The 24843-nt window shown below is 50.4% G+C and overlaps 1 protein-coding gene across 1 annotated transcript in view; it reads right to left on the reverse strand.

Annotated features, from left to right (window-relative positions):
• Positions 1 to 1925: 1925 nt before the first annotated feature.
• The window catches only part of LOC140735791 (DNA-directed RNA polymerase III subunit RPC7-like), a 41951-nt gene continuing 19033 nt past the window's right edge, over positions 1926 to 24843 (reverse strand). The window contains 8 exon segments of the mRNA XM_073061271.1: positions 1926 to 2869; positions 5219 to 5329; positions 9457 to 9530; positions 10804 to 10860; positions 12961 to 12975; positions 12978 to 13028; positions 15757 to 15886; positions 16599 to 16748. Coding sequence (XP_072917372.1) covers positions 2783 to 2869; positions 5219 to 5329; positions 9457 to 9530; positions 10804 to 10860; positions 12961 to 12975; positions 12978 to 13028; positions 15757 to 15886; positions 16599 to 16748 — 675 coding nt within the window. The 3' untranslated portion in view covers positions 1926 to 2782.

Raw genomic sequence — 24843 nt, forward strand, 5'->3', positions numbered from 1 at the left:
GAGGGCTACGGACAGGTACACGGATAGGAAAGGTTTAGAGGGATACGCACAGGTACACGGATAGGAAAGGTTCAGAGGGATACGGACAGGGACGCGGATAGGAAAGGTTTAGAGGGATACGGACAGGGACGCGGATAGGAAAGGTTTAGAGGGATACGGACAGGGACGCGGATAGGAAAGGTTTAGAGGGATACGGACAGGTACACGGATAGGAAAAGTTTAGAGGGATACGGACAGGTACACGGATAGGAATGGTTTAGAGGGATATGGACCAAATCGGACTAGCTTAGATAGGCACCTTGAGTAACTTGGACCAGTTGGACTGAAGGGCCTGTTTCTCAGCTGAGTGACCCTGTTCCCATGGTCACATTGTCCCCATAGTGTCCTCTGGTCCCAAAAGGTCTCTAGAGAGCCCGCAGACACTGTGTGGTCTCTCTCAGGGGCACCCGAGCACAGACGTATCATTGGAAGCGGCCCCCAAATGTGTATGGAGAGGGATGATGTGGTGTCCACTGGCTCTCGATAGTGAGAGCTGATGGAGTTGAGGGAAGATAGGGTAAATGAAAGCAGGCTTTTTGCAGTGACGTTGGGTGAGGCTAGAACTCGAGGTCATAGGTTGGGATGAAAGGTGAAATATTTAAGGAGAACATGAGTGGGAACTGCTTCTCTCAGAGCGGTGAGAATGTGGAATGAGCTGCCGGTGTAAGTGGTTAACGCACGTTCAATTTCAACATTGACACGGCCATAGTGGGGTGTGTCAGGAATGGACAGGAGGAGGAGTATAGGAAACTGATACAGGACTTTGTGATATGGTGCAACTCAAACTACCTGCGTCTCAATATCACCAAGACCAAGGAGATGGTGGTGGACTTTAGGAGATCTAGGCCTCATATGGAGCCAGTGATCATTAATGGATAATGTGTGGAGCAGGTTAAGACCTACAAGTATCTGGGAGTACAGTTAGACGAGAAGCTAGACTGGACTGCCAACACAGATGCCTTGTGCAGGAAGGCACAGAGTCGACTGTACTTCCTTAGAAGGTTGGCGTCATTCAATGTCTGTAGTGAGATGCTGAAGATGTTCTATAGGTCAGTTGTGGAGAGCGCCCTCTTCTTTGTGGTGGCGTGTTGGGGAGGCAGCATTAAGAAGAGGGACGTCTCACGTCTTAATAAGCTGGTAAGGAAGGCGGGCTCTGTCGTGGGCAAAGTACTGGAGAGTATAACATCGGTAGCTGAGCGAAGGGCGCTGAGTAGGCTACGGTCAATTATGGAAAACCCTGAACATCCTCTACATAGCACCATCCAGAGACAGAGAAGCAGTTTCAGCGACAGGTTGCTATCGATGCAATGCTCCTCAGACAGGATGAAGAGGTCAATACTCCCCAATGCAATTAGGCTTTACAATTCAACCGCCAGGAGTAAGATATGTTAAAGTGCCGGGGTTGATTGTATTTAATGTATTAAGTAAACTACTTAAGAACTTTTTAAAAGCTATTATTAATGCTTTTTGAGAGAGTGATTTAGATGCATATCATATTTTTACTGAGTTAAGTATTGTTTGTAATTAGTTTTGCTACAACAAGTGTATGGGACATTGGAAAAAATGTTGAATTTCCCCATGGGGATGAATAAAGTATCTATCTATCTATTTAAGGGAATTTCAATAGATACATGGTTGGGAGGGGTATGAAGGACTATCGTCCAGGTCAAGGTGGATGGGAGTAGGGAGAATAGTAGTTCAACATGGACTAGATGGGCTGAAGGGCCTGTTTTGTGCTGTTGCTCTCCATGACACGAAGATGGAGAGATAACAATCAGAGATCGCTTGGAAAACACCCACTCCGCCCCCCCCTCCCGAGCACCAGTGTACATGAATTTCACTTGACACAATCCCCCTTGAAATACTCACTTTGTAGAAACTTCATGTACAGAAAAATTCACTTTATTACAAATGCTGAAAAGTCTACATCAGACATCAAATCAGTCCCTCCCTCTGAAATCCCAGCCCCAACCACAACCCACTGCTCTCCTGCTTGTGATGGAGTCCAGGCCAGCAATTGTTCATCCACAGCTGGGCCCTCGACAGGTCACTCGAACTGCGTTCCTGAGCCGCTGCCGTCCATGGTGTCTGTGTCATCATCAGCCTCTCTCCCCACCCCCAATTTCCCCAAAACGGCCCTCAACCCACCTCCCGCACCCACAAACCAGGGGCCGATTAACCTACCGACCCCCGATGTGGTTGGGATGTGGAAGGGAACCCGGGGCACCTGGACGAAACCCATGTGGTCACAGGGAGACCTGTAATCTCCACACGTAAACACACACAGCCTGAAAAAGGGAGATAATATAGGCACAGCTCCTTATCCCGTCAGCTAGCATTCCACACACACACGCACAGATCAATCCCGCGTCCCTGGAGGATGCAGCTCTACCACCGAGCATCCACAGGACCCAGTTTCTTTATAAACAAGGTGGCCAGTTGGCCCATCCAGTCTATGATGGCTCACAGTTGAGGGAGAGAGTGAAGAGAAGAAACAGTTGGACGACTGGTGAGTCAGCGCTTGATGGATTGATAGGCCGACAGGCCTGCTGTCACATCCTGTACGACACCGAGTTTCCCACTGACTACCCCCAGATTCTATAACTCACCCACAGAGGAGAGGCAATTCTGGGGCTGGATGAACTTGTAGCAGAGAAAGTGTTGTGGATCCTCCTGGGGAAATGTTCCGTGTGGAAGGGAGGGGAAGTTCACGGAGAGGCCAGCAGCTGCCATTCCGGGCCGCTCAGTAAACAGCCTCGTCCATGTTATCATCACTGTCACCGCCAAACTCCTCGCCATTGTCAAAGTAGGACATAACGTAGTCCGTCTCCTGCGGGGGACAAAGAGCAAGGGCGTCAGGGGGTGGGGAAGGCAGCTCGAACTGGCAGGGAGCTGCAGGGAGATTGAGGGTGGAGGGGAGAAGAGAATCGGGACAGGCACGACGCAGTGTCACAGGACATAAAAAACCCTTTCCACATTTCCACTTGTGCATTTGAAGGACTGTCACCTGCAGATATTGTGAACCCTGAACAGCACAGCACAGGAACACATCTGTTTCAAACCTCTCCTGCCTGCACCTGATCGACATTCCATGCACATTCATGAGGCCCTTACACACCACCGTAATATCCAACAGACCCTCACACACCAGCGTAATATCCAACAGACCCTCACACACCACCGTAATATCTAACGGACCCTCACACACCACCGTAATATCCTACAGACCCTCACACACCACCGTAATATCCAACGGACCCTCACACACCACCGTAATATCCAACGGGCCCTCACACACCACCGTAATATCCTACAGACCCTCACACACCACCGTAATATCTAACGGACCCTCACACACCACCGTAATATCCAACGGACCCTCACACACCACCGTAATATCCTACAGACCCTCACACACCACCGTAATATCTAACGGACCCTCACACACCACCGTAATATCCAACAGACCCTCACACACCACCGTAATATCCAACGGACCCTCACACACCACCGTAATATCCAACGGTCCCTCACACACCACCGTAATATCCAACAGACCCTCACACACCACCGTAATATCCAACAGACCCTCACACACCACCGTAATATCCAACAGACCCTCACACACCACCGTAATATCCTACAGACCCTCACACACCACCGTAATATCTAACGGTCCCTCACACACCACCGTAATATCTAACAGACCCTCACACACCACCGTAATATCTAACGGACCCTCACACACCACCGTAATATCTAACAGACCCTCACACACCACCATAATATCTAACGGACCCTCACACACCACCGTAATATCCAACAGACCCTCACACACCACCGTAATATCTAACGGACCCTCACACACCACCGTAATATCCAACAGACCCTTACACACCATCGTGATATCCAACAGACCCTCACACACCACCGTAATATCCAACGGACCCTCACACACCACCGTAATATCCAACGGTCCCTCACACACCACCGTAATATCCAACAGACCCTCACACACCACCGTAATATCCAACAGACCCTCACACACCACCGTAATATCTAACGGTCCCTCACACACCACCGTAATATCTAACAGACCCTCACACACCACCGTAATATCTAACGGACCCTCACACACCACCGTAATATCTAACAGACCCTCACACACCACCGTAATATCCAACAGACCCTTACACACCATCGTGATATCCAACAGACCCTTACACACCATCGTAATATCTACACGTACAAACAAGCTGGATGAACTCAGCAGGTCGGGCAGCATCCGTTGAAATGAGCAGTCAACATTTCCGGCTGAGACCCTTCGTCAGGACTGAAGAGGGAGGGGCAGGGGCCCCTTAAAGAAGGTGGGGAGAGGGTGGAAGGTGCCAGGTGAAAAACCAATCAGAGGAAAGATGAAGGGGTGGGGGAGGGGAAGCAGGGAGGGGATAGGCAGGAGAGGTGAAGAAGGAATCTAAGGGGAAAGCACTATGGGTAGTAGATGAAGGCAGAATCATGAAAGGTGATAGGCAGCTGGAACAGGAGGCACAGTGAAAGTGGGATAGGGGAAAAGAGAGGGAGGGAATTACCTGAAGTTGGAGAATTTGATGTTCATACCAAGGGGCTGGAGACTACCCAGATGGTATATGAGGTGTTGCTCCTCCAACCTGACTTTGGCTCATCATAATATCTAACATCCTCTTACACACCACCGTAATATCTGCCTTATCACCACCCATGACATCCTCTGACATACCTGGTATGGCAAGACGGGCTCTTAACCTTACAATCTAACCCTGCCTGCACTGCAGTTTCTCTGTAGCTGTTATACTCGATTCTGCATTTTGTTATTATTTTACCTCAATACACTGTGCAGTACTTTGATCTAAATGAATAAGCTTTTCACTCTATCGCAGTGCATATCACAATAGTAAACAATTCCAATACAATACTCCAAGTATTAAACAGTCGCAAGACAATTCCCTGATCTTTGAACTCCACGCCTGACCTATGAGGACGAGCATTTACTGTATTTACAATTCTATCTACTTGCTTGGCCAGTTTCTGTGAGCTACGAACATCATTCTGACCAAAAGAACCACTTCAGCGATGAGGGCCAGGTCCCCTCCCTCTGTGCTGTGTGGGGAAAGGTGCGCAGCACACAATACGAGCCACTCACCTCCTCGAATTCCTCCTCGTCATACTCCTCCTCATTTTCTTTCTCTTCTTCCTCCTTCTCCTGCTCCCCCTCCTCCTCAGAGCTGTGAGCTTCCTCCTTCTTCTCCAAAGTCTGGGGAAAGTTTGTCAGGTTAGAACACGGGGCAATTTGACAGAGGCACCCTGCTCTCCCCGTTTCCCTGCAGTGTCGATGTGTACAGTCTCCAGTTCACATTTACCTATCTGTATGAACGAGGTGCACTGTACGATTGTGGTTAGTGTAATGCTTCACCAAGCCGGTGATCTGCCACTGTAGGGAGTTTGTATGCTCTCCCTGTGATTCGTCCCACAGACATTCCAAAGATGTACAGGTACTGAGCTGTGGGCATGCTCTGTTGGCACCAGAAGTGTGTTGACACTTGTGGACAGTCCCAGTGCATCCTTGGACTGTTGTTGTTGACGCAAGCACATCTCACTGTATGTTTCGATGTACATTAGACAAATAAAGGTATGTTAGAAAGAACCGTATGCCACTGTACTCAGCACGTGTGACAATAATAAACTCATTCTAATTCCAAGTTCAGCCCTGAACAACGATAAGCCAATTCCAATTCATTGGTGGGTCAGCTGCTTGAATTCCTGGGCATTAACATCTCGGATGAGCTGTCCTGGGCCCAGCACATAGATGCAATCATGAAGAAGACAGCCAGTGTCTTTCCTTTCTTAGAAGCTTAATGAGGTTTGGCTTGTTACCGAACACACTCGACAGGGGCGCCGTTGAAAGTATCCAGACGAGTTACACTGCCGCGGTTCCAATGCACAGGAACACAGTCCTCCCCACCACTACAGGAGACACTGCCTCAAAAAAGCAATGTCCATCATCGAAGAACCCCACCATCCCAGCCATGCCATCTTCTCTCGGCTCCCAGAGGGCAGGAGGTACAGAAGCTACATAAACCTGAAGTCAAACTCTACCAGACTCAGGAACGGCTACCTTCCGACAACCATCAGGAACCTGCAGGACACTAATTACTACCTCAGCAATGGGATACGACGGACAACTGCGGACTTGTCTCAGGTTGTGTCTTTTTTCCTCTATTGTATCTGCGTCTGTAGAACTGATGTTTATTTTACAGCCTGTACCTCTGTGCCTGTGACGCTGCTTTTCACCGTCTCTGAGCCTCAGCACACTGAGCTCCACTTGTGATTCAGCAGCGATCACAGGGTCGTCTAATCACAAACAACTACCTTCATTAGATTTATATTCTGTTTGGAGAACGGATTCCTCATTAAAACATCCAGGAATCTGGGGGGGGGGGGGGGTGAAGTTTCCACCAATGAGAGAATCTCGATTAGAAACATAGAAAACCTACAACACAAAACAGGCCCTTCGGCCCACAAAGCTGTGCCGAACATGTCCTCACCTTAGAAATTACTAAGCTTACCCATAGCCCTCTATTTTTCTAAGCTAGCCAGGAGTCTCCTAAAAGACCCTATCGTATCCGCCTCCACCACCATCGCCGGCAGCCCATTCCACACACTCACCACTCTCTGAGTAAAAAACTTACCCCTGACTTCAGAGGAGACATAGTTCTGGTGGTGGGGGGAGGGGGGGAATCAAGGACCTTCTCACCGAGAGTGAGTGATCTCTGGAATTCTCAGCTCCAGACAATGGTGGAGGCTGGATCACTGGGGTGTGAGGGGGAAGAGGGGGATTCCAGAGGAGGTAGATAGAATCAGGTTTACACTATGCAACGTTTATCATTTTGTGACAACTGTACAAGACAAAGACATAAAATTACAAATAAATGGTGGCGTACAAGTTAGTGTGACACTATTACAGCTCGGGGCGTTGGTGGGTTGGTGGGCGGTGTTCCACGTGGTATCCCCAAATAAATCAATGAATAAAATCCCAGAAAAGGAGAAATGAGATTGTGTTCGTGGATCTGACAGAGGAGGGGAAGAAGCTGGTCCTCATTGAGTGCGGGTCTTCAGGCTACGAAGACTTTAGAGCAAACTTCTACGGTCGTACAGAGGAGAGTATTCTGACGAACTGCATCGCCACCGGGTGTGGAGGTTCCAATGCACACAATCGGAAATACTGCAGCTCCAGACGATCAACCAGCTCCATTATGGACACAAGCCTCCCCACCATGGAGGACATCTTCAAGATGCAGAGCCTCAAGAAGCTGTCATACATCATTAATCATTAAGGACCCTCACCACCTGGGACATGCTCTCTGATTATTGCAAACAGTGAAGAGGTGCAGGAGCCTCAAGTCCCACACAATGTTTCAAGAACAGATTCAAGAGAATAACTCGGGAGAGGGTAGGACCACTCAGGAACATTTACTTGGATGTGAGGGAGGTACCTAATGAGTACTTTGCTTCAGTATTTACCACGGAAAAGGACATGGAGGACCGGGGGATCACTGCTGAGTGTATATACATTAGGGTGTTTAGAGGTCAAGGAGGAGGCGATGTTGGGCCTTCTAATGACTATTCAGATGGATGGGATTTACCCCTGGTTATTGAGAGACGAGATTGCTGGGTCCTTGACCAGTATCTTCTTGTCCTCTCTAACCACAGGACTAGCAACTGGCTAATGTTGTACCTCTATTTAAGAAGGGAACAAGGGAAAATCCTGGAAACTATAGACTGGTGAGTCTTACGTCATTTGTAGGGAAATTCTGGAGAAACTCCTTTGGGATCAGACATATGAGCATTTGGAAACCCATGGCCTTATTAGGGAGAGCCAACATGGCTTTGTGCCTTACCAACTTGACTGAGCTTTTGGACAAGGTGACAAGAGAGATTGATGAGGATAGGGCAGTGGATGTTGTCTACATGGATTTTAGTATGGCATTTGATAAAGTCCTTCATGGAAGCTAATCCAGAAGATTAAGATTCATGGGGCCTGTTACAAATTGGCTGTTAGGATTCAGAACTGGCTCGCGCATAGAAGGCAGAGGATAGTGGTTGAAGAGACTTATTCAAGCTGGGGGTCTGTAATTAGTGGAATTTCACAGGGATCTGTGCTGGGACCTCTGCTGTTTGTGGTGTATATAAATGACCTGGATGAAAATGTAGATGGGTGGGTTAGTAGATCTGTGGATGATACCAAGATTGGCAGATCTATGGATAGTGTAGAAGACTAGCAAAGAATGCAGCACGATATAGATCAGTTACAGATATGGGCTGAGAAATGGCAGATGGAGTTTAACCCAGATAACTGTGAGGTGTTGCACCTTGCTAGAGCAAATGCAAGGAGACAGTACATTGTTAACGGCAAGATCCCTGAAAATGGCTACACAGATTGATAAGGTGGTTAAGAAGGCTTGCTTGTATTAGTCTAGGCACCGAGTTCAAAAGTCGAGGTTACATTGCAACTCTATAAAACTCTGGTTAGGCCACATCTGGGATATTGCGTACAGTTCTGATTATAGGAAGGATGTTGAGGTTTTGGAGAGGGTGCAGAAGAGGTTCACCAGGATGCTGTCTGGATTAGAGGGCATGTGCTATCATGAGAGGCTGGACAAACTTGGCTTGTTTTCTCTGGAGCAGTGGAGGCTGAGAAGAGATCTGACAGAAGTTTACAGTATAAGAGACATAGATAGAAGAGACAGGGAGTATCTGTCTCCCAGGGCTGAAATGTCTAATACCAGAGGGCACGCATTGAAGGTGAGGGGGTAGGTTCAAAGGGGATGTGAGGGGTAGGTTTTTTCACTCAGAGAGAGGTGGATGCCCGGAATGTGCTGCCTGGTTTGGTGATAGAGGCAAATACATTGTAGGCTTTTAAGAGATGTTTAGATAGGCACATAGATGTGAGGAAGATGGAGGGATATGGACATTGTGTGGGATTAGTTTTTGATTGACAAGGGCCTGTTCCTGTGCTGTACAGTTCTACTGTTTTACACTATACTGCTGCCACAAAAACAACAAAATCTCCCGAAGGATGTCAGATCTTTAATAATGAGAAGGCACGTTGCAGGTGGTGACAATCCTCAGTGATGATGCCACCCTCCTAAGCCACTGTCTCGTGAAGATGCCCTCGATGGTGGGTGGACTTCCGAATGATCAGGGAACTGAGGGTGACGGAGAGCCGACACAGAGGGGAAACGCGGATGTGATCTTACCGAATGGAAGATCAAGCTAGAGAGGCTGACTCCTGCCATCTGCTAATGCTGCCCTCCTCCCTCACCAACACTACTGACAAGCCCCCCCCCCCCCACTCAACACAAGCACCCACCACCACCCTACCTCCAGTTTTTTGAAGATTTCCTCTTTCTCCACGCTGGTCCGGGCTTTCAACTTCCGAGTGGGAACTGCCATCTCTGCAGATGGGTTAAGCAAATAGAGTGGGTACGTACAGGGTAAGCTGCAGGGACAGGCTTACACCCTCCTCCCACTGACACCCTCCTCCCACCCACACACCCCACTTGGCATGCACACTCCCTAACAAAAGCTATCAGGAGGTGAGCTTTTGGTAAGACAGGAGGTCCAAGGGAGCCCTGGTGATTGACAAGGGAGTGGGTGGGGCCCAGAAGACAGACAGGTTGTCTCCAGGGAGGGTGGGTCCTTATTGTTTTGGAGAGGGAGATCTTAGTGAACGACAGGCCAAGGGTAGTTGGGGCCCTCGTGCATGGACAACTGGGCTCTGGTGATGTTCCCCGGGACTGAGAGGGGCTCTGGTGAAGGGCAGATAGTCCCCGGGACTGAGAGGGGCTCTGGTGAAGGGCAGATAGTCCCCGGGACTGAGAGGGGCTCTGGTGAAGGGCAGATAGTCCCCGGGACTGAGAGGGGCTCCGGTGAAGGGCAGATAGTCCCCGGGACTGAGAGGGGCTCCGGTGAAGGGCAGATAGTCCCCGGGACTGAGAGGGGCTCTGGTGAAGGGCAGATAGTCCCCGGGACTGAGAGGGGCTCCGGTGAAGGGCAGATAGTCCCCGGGACTGAGAGGGGCTCTGGTGAAGGGCTGAGTACTGGGACTGTGGTGGGGGGGCTCTGGTGATGGATAGTTAGTTCTGGGACTGAGAGGGGCTCTGGTGATGAACAGATAGTACTGGGACTGTGGTGGGGGGGCTCTGGTGATGGATAGTTAGTTCTGGGACTGAGAGGGGCTCTGGTGATGAACAGATAGTACTGGGACTGTGGTGGGGGGGCTCTGGTGATGGACAGTTAGTTCTGGGACTGAGAGGGGCTCTGGTGATGGATAGTTAGTTCTGGGACTGAGAGGGGCTCTGGTGATGAACAGATAGTACTGGGACTGTGTTGGGGGGGCTCTGGTGATGGACAGTTAGTTCTGGGACTGAGAGGGGCTCTGGTGATGAACAGATAGTACTGGGACTGTGGTGGGGGGGGCTCTGGTGATGGACAGTTAGTTCTGGGACTGAGAGGGGCTCTGGTGATGAACAGATAGTACTGGGACTGTGGGGGGGGAGGCTCTGGTGATGGACAGAAGGCAGGGAATGGCCAGGGTCCTGGTGATTGACGGGTGGTTTGGAGATGGCAGGGGTCCTGGTGGTTCTCAGATCTGCTGGTTAGTCCTCACGGACCCTGCTGCTGGGCTGCCTACTCGTATCCCAGCCTCCCCAACTCCTCCACACTCACTGTCCTTCATCGGCTTCCGTATCCGGATCTTCAGTTCCCGTGGTAACCGGCGCCAGTCTGAAATGACAGAGGAAGGCTTTAGAGAAGGCCCAGAGGAGATTTACCAGCACATCTTATGAAGGTAGGGTGGTTTCCTCTTCAGGGAGGAGGAGGATGAGATGAGGCGAGTGGATAGAGACTTTCCCCAGGGCGGACATGATTCATGTGATTGGAGGGATGTCGAGTGAGATTTCCTGTCACACAGAGAGCGGTGGGTGTGTGGAACTCTCTGCCGGAGTGGTGGTAGAGGGTCATGAGAGACACTTAAGAGACTCCCAGATAGGCACATGGGTTACGTAATTAGAGATCTATGTGGGAGGGCAGAGGTAGAGTTAGATTGAGCTTGTAAAAGATCAGCACACACTGTGGGCTCCTGTATGTTCTATACTCTACTGGGGTTCAGTGGGAGCCTGACAGGAGGTGTCCAGCTGCAAGCTTGTCTGATTCTAACACAGGAGCCTGGTAGACAGGTGAGGTCCCACAGTTTGAGCAGAGAGGACATTCAGCCCCTCCAGTCCTGCTCCCCATTCTATAAAATCCCAGCCTATCTGACCAGAGCCTCAACAGCACCTTTCCTCAAACTTCCATGATGATCAAGAATTGACCACCCTCTGCCTTAAAAATACTAAAGACTGTTTACACCACCCACTGAGGAAGAGAATTCCTCACAAACAGCTACTTGACTGCTATAAAACCACGATAAAACCTATCATCTTCCTCGTTATCATCTTGCACCTTACTGTCTGGCTACACTGTGCTTTCTCAGTAACTGTTACACTTTATTCTGCATTCTGTTATTGTTTTACCCTGTTCTACCTAATGCACTGTGTAATGATCTGATGTATGAACAGTATGCAAGGCAAGCTTTTCACTGTGTGTGTGACAATAACAAATTAACACTGTTGCCTCTGGGTCTCTCTGTTCTGCATGGTCTGGGACCCAGAAAACTTTGCCAGATTCCATGGAGTTGAGTTCACATTTCCTGAATCTGTCTGCCCCTCTGCACCAGAGGCACTGTCCTGCAGCAACCTCTCCTCACCCCACCCACCCCAAACATTCCCTCTTCTCCCCTCTCCCTTCAGGCAGAAGCTGCAGCTCAGGGACAGATTCTACCCACTGTTATCAGATTGCTGAATGGTCCCCTACTAGAATAAGATGGATCCACCTCATCTTGGGCCCCTGCACCTTATACATCTGCCTGAACAGTAACAATCTATTCGGGATTCTGTTACTGTTTTTACCCTGTTCTACCTCAGTGCACTGTGTGTATGCAAGACAAGCTTTTCACTGTGACAATGACAAACCAATTGCAACACCTCCTCTTCTCCATTTGAAAGGAGTGAGCCCTGTGTTTTAAAACAGTGATCTGCTTCTAAATCCACCCCGTAGAGAAAACATCCTCTCCTCACCCTCTCTGTCAGATCTCTGAGGGTCTTGTGTCTTTAAATCACAAAAGTGATTTAAGACCAGAAAGGGCCTGGCCTGGAGTGAGAGGTGGGGGCGTGGGTGGCGTGTATGTGTGTGCGTGTGTGTGTGTGTGTGTGTGTGTGTGTGTGTGAGAGAGAAAGAGATAGAGTGTGAGTGTGTGTGTGTGAGAGAGAGAGATAGAGAGTGTGAGTGTGTGTGTGTGAGAGAGAGAGATAGAGTGTGAGAGAGAGAAAGAGATAGTGTGGAGTGGTGTGTGAGAGAGAGAGAGAGAGAGAGAGAGAGAGAGAGAGAGAGAGAGAGAGAGAGAGAGGACAGGCAGACAGACAGAAAGAGAGAGAGAGAGAGAGAGGAGAGAGAGAGAGAGAGAGAGAGAGAGAGAGAGAGAGACAGGCAGACAGACAGAAAGAGAGAGAGAGAGAGAGAGAGAGAGAGAGAGAGAGAGAGAGAGACATATATATATATGTCTCTGGGAATATGCAGAACACTCCATTAATTGGGAAGACTCCATACAGAGAAGGTGCTTGATGGAGTCGGCCTGCATTGAGAGAGGGATGGTAGCAAGTGTTGGGAACATTTCCCTTCAGAGGAGGTGAATTTTGACTCAGTCACCCTGATGCTTGGGTAACACACCCAGAGCCGCAGACCATTTAACTACGGGGTGAGACAGGACGAGAAAGGCTGCTCACGTACCTGGGTTCCACTCATGGTGTTGTCTGTTGGGCCGGACGACTGGTATTTGTCAGAGTAACGCTCGATATCTGTTGAAACAGCACAGTGGGTGAGTGGGGGCAAAAGGAAACATGAGGCTTGATCCATGACCACTGAGAGGGGACTCTGCACTGGGGACTTTGTGCTTTTTACCATGGTTACTCTGGTCACAACAGGATGCACGCAGGGAGGGGCCTGTCAGAAGTTTGGGAGTTTGGTGACACGGCCCGATCGAGAAGCCCCATCTCCCTGCTGGAAGAAACTGGCCTTGCGGTTAAATCTGAAATTGGGGACAGGCTACCAATCTAAGTGAATATACACTCAGTGGTCACTTTATTAGGTACAGCTGCTCGTTTAATCCACTCAGCACTCATGTGGCAGCATCTCAAAGCATAAAACCATGCAGGCGTGGCCAAGAAGTTCGGTTGTTCAGACCAAACATCAGAATGAGAGGAGGGGGATTTACTTGACTTTGACTGTGGAATGATTGTTGGTGCCAGACGGGGGGTGGTTTGAGTATCTCAGAAACTGCTGAACTCCTGGGATTTTCACACACAACAGTCTGTAGAGCAGGGGTCCACGGACCCCTTGTATTGGTCCATGGCATAAAAAAGGTTGGAACCCCTGCTCTAACGGTTACAGAGAATGATGCAAAAAACATCCAATGAGTGGCAGTTCTGTGGGTGAAAACACCTTGTTAATGAGAGAGGTCCAAGGGAGAATGGCCAGACTGGTTCAAGCTGGCAGCAACTCAAAGAGTACACCGGGGTTTCACAGCTCTACTTCATAAAGTGGCCAGCAAATGTAAATTAAACATTGGTTTTTTTTTAAAACTGATTTCTTTTGATCAAGTTTTGGAATTTTGAGGGAATTGGATAAAGAGACGAATTTCCTCTCAAATCTGAGCAGGGTAAGAAAGATCTGAATGGTTCTCACGCTGGCACAGTTAAGCTATTGTATAAAACCACAGCTTCCGAATAGGAGTTCAGTCAGCTGGAGAAAGAGAACTAAAACTGAGGGGTATTTAACATCACCAGGGGCTTAGATAAGATTAGGACGTACTGCTGTTTTAATCCCCAGGAAAAGGCAGCGATCTTCGTTACCCGCCTGCCCAAACCCACGCAGATGGGCACACACAACAGGTTGTGCCACATGAGCAGAGGCACCTCCTACAAGTGCTTATCAACTGAGCTACTCCGGATGGGTTTTACCAGGGCTTTCTTGTAGTCTGGATGTGGTTGCTTCCAGTCAGAACGTTCCCCTCATTAGCAGAACATTCCATGGTATGAAACCACGGCCTGTACAGGGGGTGGCGAGCCCATGGCATGTGGTATAGAAAGTGGCACACGGTATCCAGTGCCGCCCCCTCGATTCCCTAAACCCCACCCATAATAAAAAGATAAGTAGTGATTATCTTCAATGCAGAATGAAGCAGCAGATGACTCTTCACAAGCCAAGGGCAGTGAGATGTTTTCACCAAATGTCTCACACACGCTTGGCACCAGCTGGGTGTTTACAAGAGCCCATGACAGCTCTCAGATTCTGTGCACTGTTACTATTTGCACAGCAAACGTTTGGCCAGTTGGTGTTAGCTGTGCTCTATTCTTTTTCCTTCTGTCATTTGTGAGTGACAGTGAAAATAACAGTAAATATAACACATAATTTAGTGTCTTTATGAAACATTTTTCAGGTAAACATAATAACTATGTTATGTTATCTAGGTTTATCAGTGAGACGTTTCTAAATTGTGTTACTTTTCAATTGGCTTTTTAAAAGATTAATATGAATTCTATTGAAGTTTTTCTAAAGTGATTCATTTATTTCAGTTTATCACTGTTATACTTCAAAGTAAAATTTATTATGTAGTAAATACTGTGTATATTACCATATACTGCGCCTTGAGATTTATTTGCTTGCACGAAAATAAAGAAATAATTGACAGAAAAATATAAACATGAATAGTAAAACAATGAATACATGTGAATAAGCAACAGGACTCATCCTTTCCCCTTAAAAAATGTCCATAATTACTGCTAATGGCTCCTTAAATTTGTCATAGCTGGGGGGAGGGGTGGGGATAAACTCCCACTACCTATTAAATGCCCCCAATGGTGTGTGTCACAAAAAGCCTCTGGCCACCTCCTGACCTTCGTGTGTGGCTTGGCTACCAAGCCCAGAGGAAATGTTTCTACTGACAGGAGAACAGGCAAAGGCAGGTTACTGGTGCCTTAAAACCAGTCGCTTCGAGCAGATTGGGCTCGTCAGCTATGGGTGGCAGCTCATCCAGGAGGCAAACTCTCTGCTGCCTGGTGGCTATACCCAGTCACGGGAAAGGCTTCGGGAATAAACCCCGAGGTAATATCCAAAGCTGGAGTTCCTGAGGCAACCCTACACTGAGTTCAACACTGAATGGCAACCTTTGTGATGCTGCTGGTGCCAAACTGTATCGGTCCCTGACGTTCTTTTAGACTCATCAGCTGTGTGGATGGGGGAGCTTGCTACACGGGCAACAGCTCGCTCTCTGTATCGTACTGCCCTCGCTCGTGTACGACAGCTGGGATGCAGCATCCATGGTCGACCCTGATCAACAGAGGGCCCCCAATTTTCTCTGCTCAAAATTTCCATGGTGCGTGAGAATTTTTTAGAAGTTTATCACTAAATTGGACACACATTCTCAAAAAACATTCACCACTCCATCCTTAAGATGTTTTCCAAGATGACCGTAACGTCAAATGGACTCAGTGCCCAACGGAGAGCAGACACAGAACAGTTGGGTACCTTTCTTCGGCGCGGCCGGTTTGACATAATAGGGCAAGTTCTTCATCGCTCCCCGCAGCTCCTGCTTCAGCGCCAGCATGTACTCTGCCTCCTCGCCCGTCTGCAGGGGCACCGCCTTGAACTCTAGGGACTGAGCCAGACGGAACATTATACAGATGGCCAGCAATGGGCTGGGCTTGCAGGTGGGGTGGGGGGAGAGGCAGCGGTGAGGAGGGCGTGGGGAGAGAGAGAGGGGAGGTGGAGGGATAGAGGCAGATGGAGGGGGGATTGAGGGGTGGAAGGGCAGGGGAGATTGGAAGCTGGAGGTGATGGGGTGGAAAAAGGGAGTTGGTGAAGGGAGAGAGATGTGAAAGGGGAAGAGATGGAAAGAGGGAGAGGTGGAGGAGAGAAAGAGAGGGAGCGGGGAGGGAAGAAGGAGAAGGGGAAGAGGGGGAAAGAGGAGAGGGCAGGAGTGAGGGGGAGAGGGGGAAGGAGGAGAGGGCAGGAGTGAGGGGGAGAGGGGGAGGAGGAGATGGGGAAGGGAGTGGAGGGAAGAAGAGAGAGGGGTTGGGCAGGAGATGGAAAGGGGGTGAGGTGGAGGAGGGAGAGGGGGTAGGGAGGAGGGAGGGGGGTGGGGAGGAGGAGGGAGAGGGGAAGGGGATATGGGGAGGAGTAAGATGATGGGTGGGGGAGCTGGATGAGCAGTGGGGATGGTGAGGGAGGAGGGGGGTGGGAGGGAGAGGGGAAGGGGAAGTGGAGGGGGATGAGGGGGATAAGGGGCAAATGGGGAGAGAGATGAGGGGGAAGGGGGTGAGGAGGGAGTAAGGTGATGGGGAAGAGGGATCAGTCCTCTGGGCACTCACTGGGTACAGTGGTGGGGGCTGCAGGGTGGGTGGGGGCAGCATCTCCCCCTTGCTGATGCCCACTACCTCGACACTGAAGGTCATTTGACCGCGGCCCCGTCCGCGGCCGGTCATCGTCAGCGTCTTGTCACACCGCCCCTGGAATAGAGTCTGAGGCAAAATTACATCATCAGGAGGCTCACAGCTTCCTGCGACACCCACCAATTAAACACTCCTGGTTCCACCCCCTGTCAAGGTCACCACCCCTACCCCATTGATCACCCAACCTCTCTACATCCCACTCTGAGCAACACCCCCTTTCTCCCCCCAGAACAGAGTATAGCAGTAACTCTCCCCCAGAACAGAGTACACCAGTAACTCTCCCCCAGAACAGAGTACACCAGTAACTCCCCTGCCAGAACAGAGTACACCAGTAACTCTCCCCCAGAACAGAGTACACCAGTAACTCTCCCCCCAGAACAGAGTACACCAGTAACTCTCCCCCAGAACAGAGTACACCAGTAACTCTCCCCCCAGAACAGAGTACACCAGTAACTCTCCCCCAGAACAGAGTACACCAGTAACTCCCCTGCCAGAACAGAGTACACCAGTAACTCTCCCCCAGAACAGAGTACACCAGTAACTCTCCCCCCAGAACAGAGTACACCAGTAACTCTCCCCCCAGAACAGACTACACCAGTAACTCTCCCCCAGAACAGAGTACACCAGTAACTCTCCCCCCAGAACAGAGTACACCAGTAACTCTCCCCCAGAACAGAGTACACCAGTAACTCTCCACCCCAGAACAGAGTACACCAGTAACTCTCCCCCAGAACAGAGTACACCAGTAACTCTCCCCCAGAACAGAGTACACCAGTAACTCTCCCCCAGAACAGAGTACACCAGTAACTCTCCCCCCAGAACAGAGTACACCAGTAACTCTCCCCCAGAACAGAGTACACCAGTAACTCCCCTGCCAGAACAGATTACACCAGTAACTCTCCCCCAGAACAGAGTACACCAGTAACTCTCCCCCAGAACAGAGTACACCAGTAACTCCCCTGCCAGAACAGATTACACCAGTAACTCTCCCCCAGAACAGAGTACACCAGTAACTCTCCCCCCAGAACAGAGTACACCAGTAACTCTCCCCCAGAACAGAGTACACCAGTAACTCCCCTGCCAGAACAGATTACACCAGTAACTCTCCCCCAGAACAGGACACAGTAACAGTCCCCCCAGAACAGAGGACACCAGTAAATTCTCCCCCCAGAACAGACTACACCAGTAACTCTCCCCCCAGAACAGAGTACACCGGTAACTCTCCCCCCAGAACAGAGTACACCGGTAACTCTCCCCCCAGAACAGAGTACACCAGTAACTCTCCCCCCAGAACAGAGTACGCCAGTAACTCTCCCCCAGAACAGAGTACACCAGTAACTCCCCCCATAACAGAGTACACCAGTAACTCCCCTGCCAGAACAGATTACACCAGTAACTCTCCCCCAGAACAGAGTACACCAGTAACTCTCCCCCCAGAACAGGACACAGTAACAGTCCCCCAGAACAGAGGACACCAGTAAACTCTCCCCCCAGAACAGAGTACTCCAGTAACTCTCCCCCCCAGAACAGACTACACCAGTAACTCTCCCCCCCAGAACAGAGTACACCAGTAACTCTCCCCCAGAACAGAGTACACCAGTAACTCTCCCCCCAGAACATAGTACAACAGTAACTCCCCCCATAACAGAGTACACCAGTAACTTTCCCCCCAGAACAGAGTACACCAGTAACTCTCCCCCCCAGAACAGAGTACACCAGTAACTCTCCCCCCCATAACAGAGAACACCAGTAACTTTCCCCCAGAACAGAGTACACCAGTAACTCTCCCCCCCAGAACAGAGTACACCAGTAACTCTCCCTCCCAGAACAGAGTACACCAGTAACTCTCCCCCCAGAACAGAGTACACCAGTAACTCTCCCCCAGAACAGAGTACACCAGTAACTCTCCCCCCAGAACAGAGTACACCAGTAACTCTCCCCCAGAACAGAGTACACCAGTAACTCTCCCCCCAGAACATAGCACAACAGTAACTCCCCCCATAACAGAGTACACCAGTAACTCCCCTGCCAGAACAGATTACACCAGTAACTCTCCCCCAGAACAGGAGTACACCAGTAACTCTCCCCCCAGAACAGGACACCAGTAACAGTCCCCCAGAACAGGACACAGTAACAGTCCCCCAGAACAGAGGACACCAGTAAACTCTCCCCCCAGAACAGACTACACCAGTAACTCTCCCCCCAGAACAGATTACACCAGTAACTCCCCTGCCAGAACAGATTACACCAGTAACTCTCCCCCAGAACAGAGTACACCAGTAACTCTCCCCCAGAACAGAGTACACCAGTAACTCCCCTGCCAGAACAGATTACACCAGTAACTCTCCCCCAGAACAGAGTACACCAGTAACTCTCCCCCCAGAACAGAGTACACCAGTAACTCTCCCCCAGAACAGAGTACACCAGTAACTCCCCTGCCAGAACAGATTACACCAGTAACTCTCCCCCAGAACAGGACACAGTAACAGTCCCCCAGAACAGAGGACACCAGTAAATTCTCCCCCCAGAACAGACTACACCAGTAACTCTCCCCCCAGAACAGAGTACACCAGTAACTCTCCCCCAGAACAGAGTACACCAGTAACTCTCCACCCCAGAACAGAGTACACCAGTAACTCTCCCCCAGAACAGAGTACACCAGTAACTCTCCCCCCAGAACATAGCACAACAGTAACTCCCCCCATAACAGAGTACACCAGTAACTCCCCTGCCAGAACAGATTACACCAGTAACTCTCCCCCAGAACAGAGTACACCAGTAACTCTCCCCCCAGAACAGAGTACACCAGTAACTCTCCCCCAGAACAGAGTACACCAGTAACTCTCCCCCCAGAACAGAGTACACCAGTAACTCTCCCCCAGAACAGAGTACACCAGTAACTCCCCTGCCAGAACAGATTACACCAGTAACTCTCCCCCAGAACAGAGTACACCAGTAACTCTCCCCCAGAACAGAGTACACCAGTAACTCCCCTGCCAGAACAGATTACACCAGTAACTCTCCCCCAGAACAGAGTACACCAGTAACTCTCCCCCCAGAACAGAGTACACCAGTAACTCTCCCCCAGAACAGAGTACACCAGTAACTCCCCTGCCAGAACAGATTACACCAGTAACTCTCCCCCAGAACAGGACACAGTAACAGTCCCCCAGAACAGAGGACACCAGTAAATTCTCCCCCCAGAACAGACTACACCAGTAACTCTCCCCCCAGAACAGAGTACACCGGTAACTCTCCCCCCAGAACAGAGTACACCAGTAACTCTCCCCCCAGAACAGAGTACGCCAGTAACTCTCCCCCAGAACAGAGTACACCAGTAACTCCCCCCATAACAGAGTACACCAGTAACTCCCCTGCCAGAACAGATTACACCAGTAACTCTCCCCCAGAACAGAGTACACCAGTAACTCTCCCCCCAGAACAGGACACAGTAACAGTCCCCCAGAACAGAGGACACCAGTAAACTCTCCCCCCAGAACAGAGTACTCCAGTAACTCTCCCCCCCAGAACAGACTACACCAGTAACTCTCCCCCCCAGAACAGAGTACACCAGTAACTCTCCCCCAGAACAGAGTACACCAGTAACTCTCCCCCCAGAACATAGTACAACAGTAACTCCCCCCATAACAGAGTACACCAGTAACTTTCCCCCCAGAACAGAGTACACCAGTAACTCTCCCCCCCAGAACAGAGTACACCAGTAACTCTCCCCCCCATAACAGAGAACACCAGTAACTTTCCCCCAGAACAGAGTACACCAGTAACTCTCCCCCCCAGAACAGAGTACACCAGTAACTCTCCCTCCCAGAACAGAGTACACCAGTAACTCTCCCCCCAGAACAGAGTACACCAGTAACTCTCCCCCAGAACAGAGTACACCAGTAACTCTCCCCCCAGAACAGAGTACACCAGTAACTCTCCCCCAGAACAGAGTACACCAGTAACTCTCCCCCCAGAACATAGCACAACAGTAACTCCCCCCATAACAGAGTACACCAGTAACTCCCCTGCCAGAACAGATTACACCAGTAACTCTCCCCCAGAACAGGAGTACACCAGTAACTCTCCCCCCAGAACAGGACACCAGTAACAGTCCCCCAGAACAGGACACAGTAACAGTCCCCCAGAACAGAGGACACCAGTAAACTCTCCCCCCAGAACAGACTACACCAGTAACTCTCCCCCCAGAACAGATTACACCAGTAACTCCCCTGCCAGAACAGATTACACCAGTAACTCTCCCCCAGAACAGAGTACACCAGTAACTCTCCCCCAGAACAGAGTACACCAGTAACTCCCCTGCCAGAACAGATTACACCAGTAACTCTCCCCCAGAACAGAGTACACCAGTAACTCTCCCCCCAGAACAGAGTACACCAGTAACTCTCCCCCAGAACAGAGTACACCAGTAACTCCCCTGCCAGAACAGATTACACCAGTAACTCTCCCCCAGAACAGGACACAGTAACAGTCCCCCAGAACAGAGGACACCAGTAAATTCTCCCCCCAGAACAGACTACACCAGTAACTCTCCCCCCAGAACAGAGTACACCGGTAACTCTCCCCCCAGAACAGAGTACACCGGTAACTCTCCCCCCAGAACAGAGTACACCAGTAACTCTCCCCCCAGAACAGAGTACGCCAGTAACTCTCCCCCAGAACAGAGTACACCAGTAACTCCCCCCATAACAGAGTACACCAGTAACTCCCCTGCCAGAACAGATTACACCAGTAACTCTCCCCCAGAACAGAGTACACCAGTAACTCTCCCCCCAGAACAGGACACAGTAACAGTCCCCCAGAACAGAGGACACCAGTAAACTCTCCCCCCAGAACAGAGTACTCCAGTAACTCTCCCCCCCAGAACAGACTACACCAGTAACTCTCCCCCCCAGAACAGAGTACACCAGTAACTCTCCCCCAGAACAGAGTACACCAGTAACTCTCCCCCCAGAACATAGTACAACAGTAACTCCCCCCATAACAGAGTACACCAGTAACTTTCCCCCCAGAACAGAGTACACCAGTAACTCTCCCCCCCAGAACAGAGTACACCAGTAACTCTCCCCCCCATAACAGAGAACACCAGTAACTTTCCCCCAGAACAGAGTACACCAGTAACTCTCCCCCCCAGAACAGAGTACACCAGTAACTCTCCCTCCCAGAACAGAGTACACCAGTAACTCTCCCCCCAGAACAGAGTACACCAGTAACTCTCCCCCAGAACAGAGTACACCAGTAACTCTCCCCCCAGAACAGAGTACACCAGTAACTCTCCCCCAGAACAGAGTACACCAGTAACTCTCCCCCCAGAACATAGCACAACAGTAACTCCCCCCATAACAGAGTACACCAGTAACTCCCCTGCCAGAACAGATTACACCAGTAACTCTCCCCCAGAACAGGAGTACACCAGTAACTCTCCCCCCAGAACAGGACACCAGTAACAGTCCCCCAGAACAGGACACAGTAACAGTCCCCCAGAACAGAGGACACCAGTAAACTCTCCCCCCAGAACAGACTACACCAGTAACTCTCCCCCCAGAACAGATTACACCAGTAACTCTCCCCCCAGAACATAGTACACCAGTAACTCTTCCCCCCAGAACAGAGTACACCAGTAACTCTGCCCCCCAGAACAGAGTACACCAGTAACTCTCCCCCAGAACAGAGTACACCAGTAACTCTCTCCCTAGAACAGAGTACACCAGTAACTCTCCCCCCAGAACAGATTACACCAGTAACTCTCCCCCCAGAACATAGTACACCAGTAACTCTTCCCCCCAGAACAGAGTACACCAGTAACTCTGCCCCCCAGAACAGAGTACACCAGTAACTCTCCCCCAGAACAGAGTACACCAGTAACTCTCTCCCTAGAACAGAGTACACCAGTAACTCTCCCCCTTGAAGAGTACACTAGTAACTCTCCCCCAGAACAGAGTACACCGGTAACTCTCCCCCAGAACAGAGTACACCGGTAACTCTCCCCCAGAACAGAGTACACCGGTAACTCTCCCCCAGAACAGAGTACACCGGTAAGTCTCCCCCCAGAACAGAGTACACTAGTAACTCTCCCCCCCAGAACAGAGTACACCAGTAACACTCCCCCCAGAACAGAGTACACCAGTAACTCTCCCCCCAGAACAGGACACAGTAACAGTCCCCCAGAACAGAGGACACCAGTAAACTCTCCCCCCCAGAACAGAGTACACAGGTAACTCTCCCCCAGAACAGAGTACACCGGTAACTCTCCCCCCAGAACAGAGTACACCGGTAACTCTCCCTCCCAGAACAGAGTACACCAGTAACTCTCCCCCCAGAACAGAGTACACCAGTAACTCCCCTGCCAGAACAGATTACACCAGTAACTCTCCCCCCAGAACAGGACACCAGTAACAGTCCCCCAGAACAGAGTATACCAGTAACTCTCCCCCAGAACAGAGTACACCAGTAACTCTCCCCCCCAGAACAGAGTACACCAGTAACTCCCCCCCCAGAGTACACCAGTAACTCTGCCCCCCAGAACAGAGTACACCAGTAACTCTCCCCCCCAGAACAGAGTACACCAGTAACTCTCCCCCCAGAACAGATTACACCAGTAACTCTCCCCCCAGAACAGAGTACACCAGTAACTCTTCCCCCCAGAACAGAGTACACCAGTAACTCTGCCCCCCAGAACAGAGTACACCAGTAACTCTGCCCCCCAGAACAGAGTACACCAGTAACTCTCCCCCAGAACAGAGTACACCAGTAACTCCCCTGCCAGAACAGATTACACCAGTAACTCTCCCCCCAGAACAGGACACCAGTAACAGTCCCCCAGAACAGGACACAGTAACAGTCCCCCAGAACAGAGGACACCAGTAAACTCTCCCCCCAGAACAGACTACACCAGTAACTCTCCCCCCAGAACAGATTACACCAGTAACTCTCCCCCCAGAACATAGTACACCAGTAACTCTCCCTCCCAGAACAGAGTACACCAGTAACTCTCCCCCCAGAACAGAGTACACCAGTAACTCCCCTGCCAGAACAGATTACACCAGTAACTCTCCCCCCAGAACAGGACACCAGTAACAGTCCCCCAGAACAGAGTATACCAGTAACTCTCCCCCAGAACAGAGTACACCAGTAACTCTCCCCCCCAGAACAGAGTACACCAGTAACTCTCCCCCCCATAACAGAGAACACCAGTAACTTTCCCCCAGAACAGAGTACACCAGTAACTCTCCCCCCCAGAACAGAGTACACCAGTAACTCTCCCTCCCAGAACAGAGTACACCAGTAACTCTCCCCCCAGAACAGAGTACACCAGTAACTCTCCCCCAGAACAGAGTACACCAGTAACTCTCCCCCCAGAACAGAGTACACCAGTAACTCTCCCCCAGAACAGAGTACACCAGTAACTCTCCCCCCAGAACATAGCACAACAGTAACTCCCCCCATAACAGAGTACACCAGTAACTCCCCTGCCAGAACAGATTACACCAGTAACTCTCCCCCAGAACAGGAGTACACCAGTAACTCTCCCCCCAGAACAGGACACCAGTAACAGTCCCCCAGAACAGGACACAGTAACAGTCCCCCAGAACAGAGGACACCAGTAAACTCTCCCCCCAGAACAGACTACACCAGTAACTCTCCCCCCAGAACAGATTACACCAGTAACTCCCCTGCCAGAACAGATTACACCAGTAACTCTCCCCCAGAACAGAGTACACCAGTAACTCTCCCCCAGAACAGAGTACACCAGTAACTCCCCTGCCAGAACAGATTACACCAGTAACTCTCCCCCAGAACAGAGTACACCAGTAACTCTCCCCCCAGAACAGAGTACACCAGTAACTCTCCCCCAGAACAGAGTACACCAGTAACTCCCCTGCCAGAACAGATTACACCAGTAACTCTCCCCCAGAACAGGACACAGTAACAGTCCCCCAGAACAGAGGACACCAGTAAATTCTCCCCCCAGAACAGAGTACACCAGTAACTCTCCCCCCAGAACAGAGTACACCAGTAACTCTCCCCCAGAACAGAGTACACCAGTAACTCTCCACCCCAGAACAGAGTACACCAGTAACTCTCCCCCAGAACAGAGTACACCAGTAACTCTCCCCCCAGAACATAGCACAACAGTAACTCC

The sequence above is a fragment of the Hemitrygon akajei genome, chromosome 11, assembly GCF_048418815.1.
Source record: "Hemitrygon akajei chromosome 11, sHemAka1.3, whole genome shotgun sequence".
Classification (NCBI taxonomy): Eukaryota; Metazoa; Chordata; class Chondrichthyes; order Myliobatiformes; family Dasyatidae; genus Hemitrygon; species Hemitrygon akajei.